General features: G+C 38.7%; 1 protein-coding gene across 1 annotated transcript in view; it reads left to right on the top strand.

The window, feature by feature from the left end:
* Window positions 1-1,497, top strand: part of LOC109828791 (SPX domain-containing protein 1-like) — a 4,794-nt gene that overhangs the window by 274 nt on the left and 3,023 nt on the right. The window contains exons 1-2 of the mRNA XM_020395731.1: window positions 1-64; window positions 144-276. The exon at window positions 1-64 is cut by the window's left edge and continues 274 nt beyond it. Coding sequence (XP_020251320.1) covers window positions 1-64; window positions 144-276 — 197 coding nt within the window. The remainder of the gene's footprint in view (window positions 65-143; window positions 277-1,497) is intronic.

The following is a 1,497-nucleotide window of genomic DNA, read 5'->3' as shown; positions in this document are numbered from 1 at the left end:
GGAGCTTGAGAAATTTAATGCCTTTTTTGTTGAGAAGGAGGAGGAGTACATCATTCGCCAGAAAGTAAGTAATTGTTGTGATGACGCTATGAGATTGGGTTAGGGTTTCGTTTGCTGACGTGGGGGGTTTTGATTGGTTGCAGGAGCTGCAGGATCAGGTGGCGAGGGCGGTGGAGAAGGATTCGAAGGAGGAGCTGATGAAGGCGAGGAAGGAGATTGTGGATTTCCATGGGGAGATGGTGCTTCTTGAAAACTACAGTGCTCTTAACTACACCGGTAAATTTTGCTCTTAACTACTTGAGAAATTTGTTTAATTGATTCGATTTGCTGCATAATGTGTAATTTTGTTGATCTCGTGCTGTTAACATTCTATATATTGTGCTATGATATATACAAAAAAGTATAGAACATTCCATGAACTTGCACCAGAGCTTATTGCAATTTGGCATGGCATCACGCTAGTTTACTTGGGGAGTGGCAACAAAGCCTTCGTTGTTGAAATAATAAATTGAGAATTAGCTCTTTTTTGGGGGAAAGTTTTAATTTAGAATTAGTTAGTGGTATAATTATATATGCATCTTAGTCAAAGTTTAGTGATGCTTTTAAATGCTTGATTTGAGAAACCATAAATGGTCGTCCGCGTCTGACATTTTTGACCACTCGTCAGAGGTGGACGGATGTGTAGCAAGTGTTCCCCCTAGCTCTCTAATAGAGTATTTGAGTAGATCTACTGTCTGACAGCAAGTTGGTAATATGTTTGATTATGATGCTAATCGTACGTTCGAAGCTTCAAGAATATTAATATTCCCCATAATCATTGTTGATCGAAAGGCTATATGAATATCAATTTAGCGAAACAGGTATGTCTAAGTTGACTTAGCGTGAATGTATTGTATCACATATATCATCAACATAAATCTGAGTCGAAGATAACTGCTCACTCATATCGAACATGTTTTGCCATCTGTCTGTGAGGGGGAGATCTCAGGGGCATGCATGTGTGTCGTGTGTAACTAACACATTCAGTTAACGTCAGCGAAAGATAATCTTGAGCTTATTAAATATGTGGGTGGTAGATGATGGCCATGTGTCCTTAATGTTTTGAAATGTATGGACATTTAATTTTTTATTATTGAAAATAATAGGCATGAGGTGGCAGTTTCTTTTACAAATTGAGCTACCATGAGATAGGCTACTGATAAAGAGATAATGAAGCCCACCTGTTTGCCTCATCAGAGCATGAGGTCTGTGGACCTCAGACCTCAGTACTCCTAGCTATTGGTAGTGTAGTTCATTTTGCTAAATGAGGTGACAACTCATAACTAACTTCTCCATTTTTTTAATATATAAGGCTCGCATGTGAAAGCTGGTTCAAGATTAGGATGGGCTTTATGACTTTCATCACTGCCCACTATGCTATAAACTATATAAAACCTATGATAAACTATGAGTGGCTGGCCTAGAGAAGATTCGTCGTGGTTTATGCATCCCAACTTT

The sequence above is a fragment of the Asparagus officinalis genome, chromosome 1 (genome assembly GCF_001876935.1).
Source record: "Asparagus officinalis chromosome 1, Aspof.V1, whole genome shotgun sequence".
Taxonomy (NCBI): Eukaryota; Viridiplantae; Streptophyta; class Magnoliopsida; order Asparagales; family Asparagaceae; genus Asparagus; species Asparagus officinalis.
The sequence above is the reverse complement of the archived record's forward strand: the minus strand, read 5'-3'. Positions and strand labels throughout refer to the sequence as shown.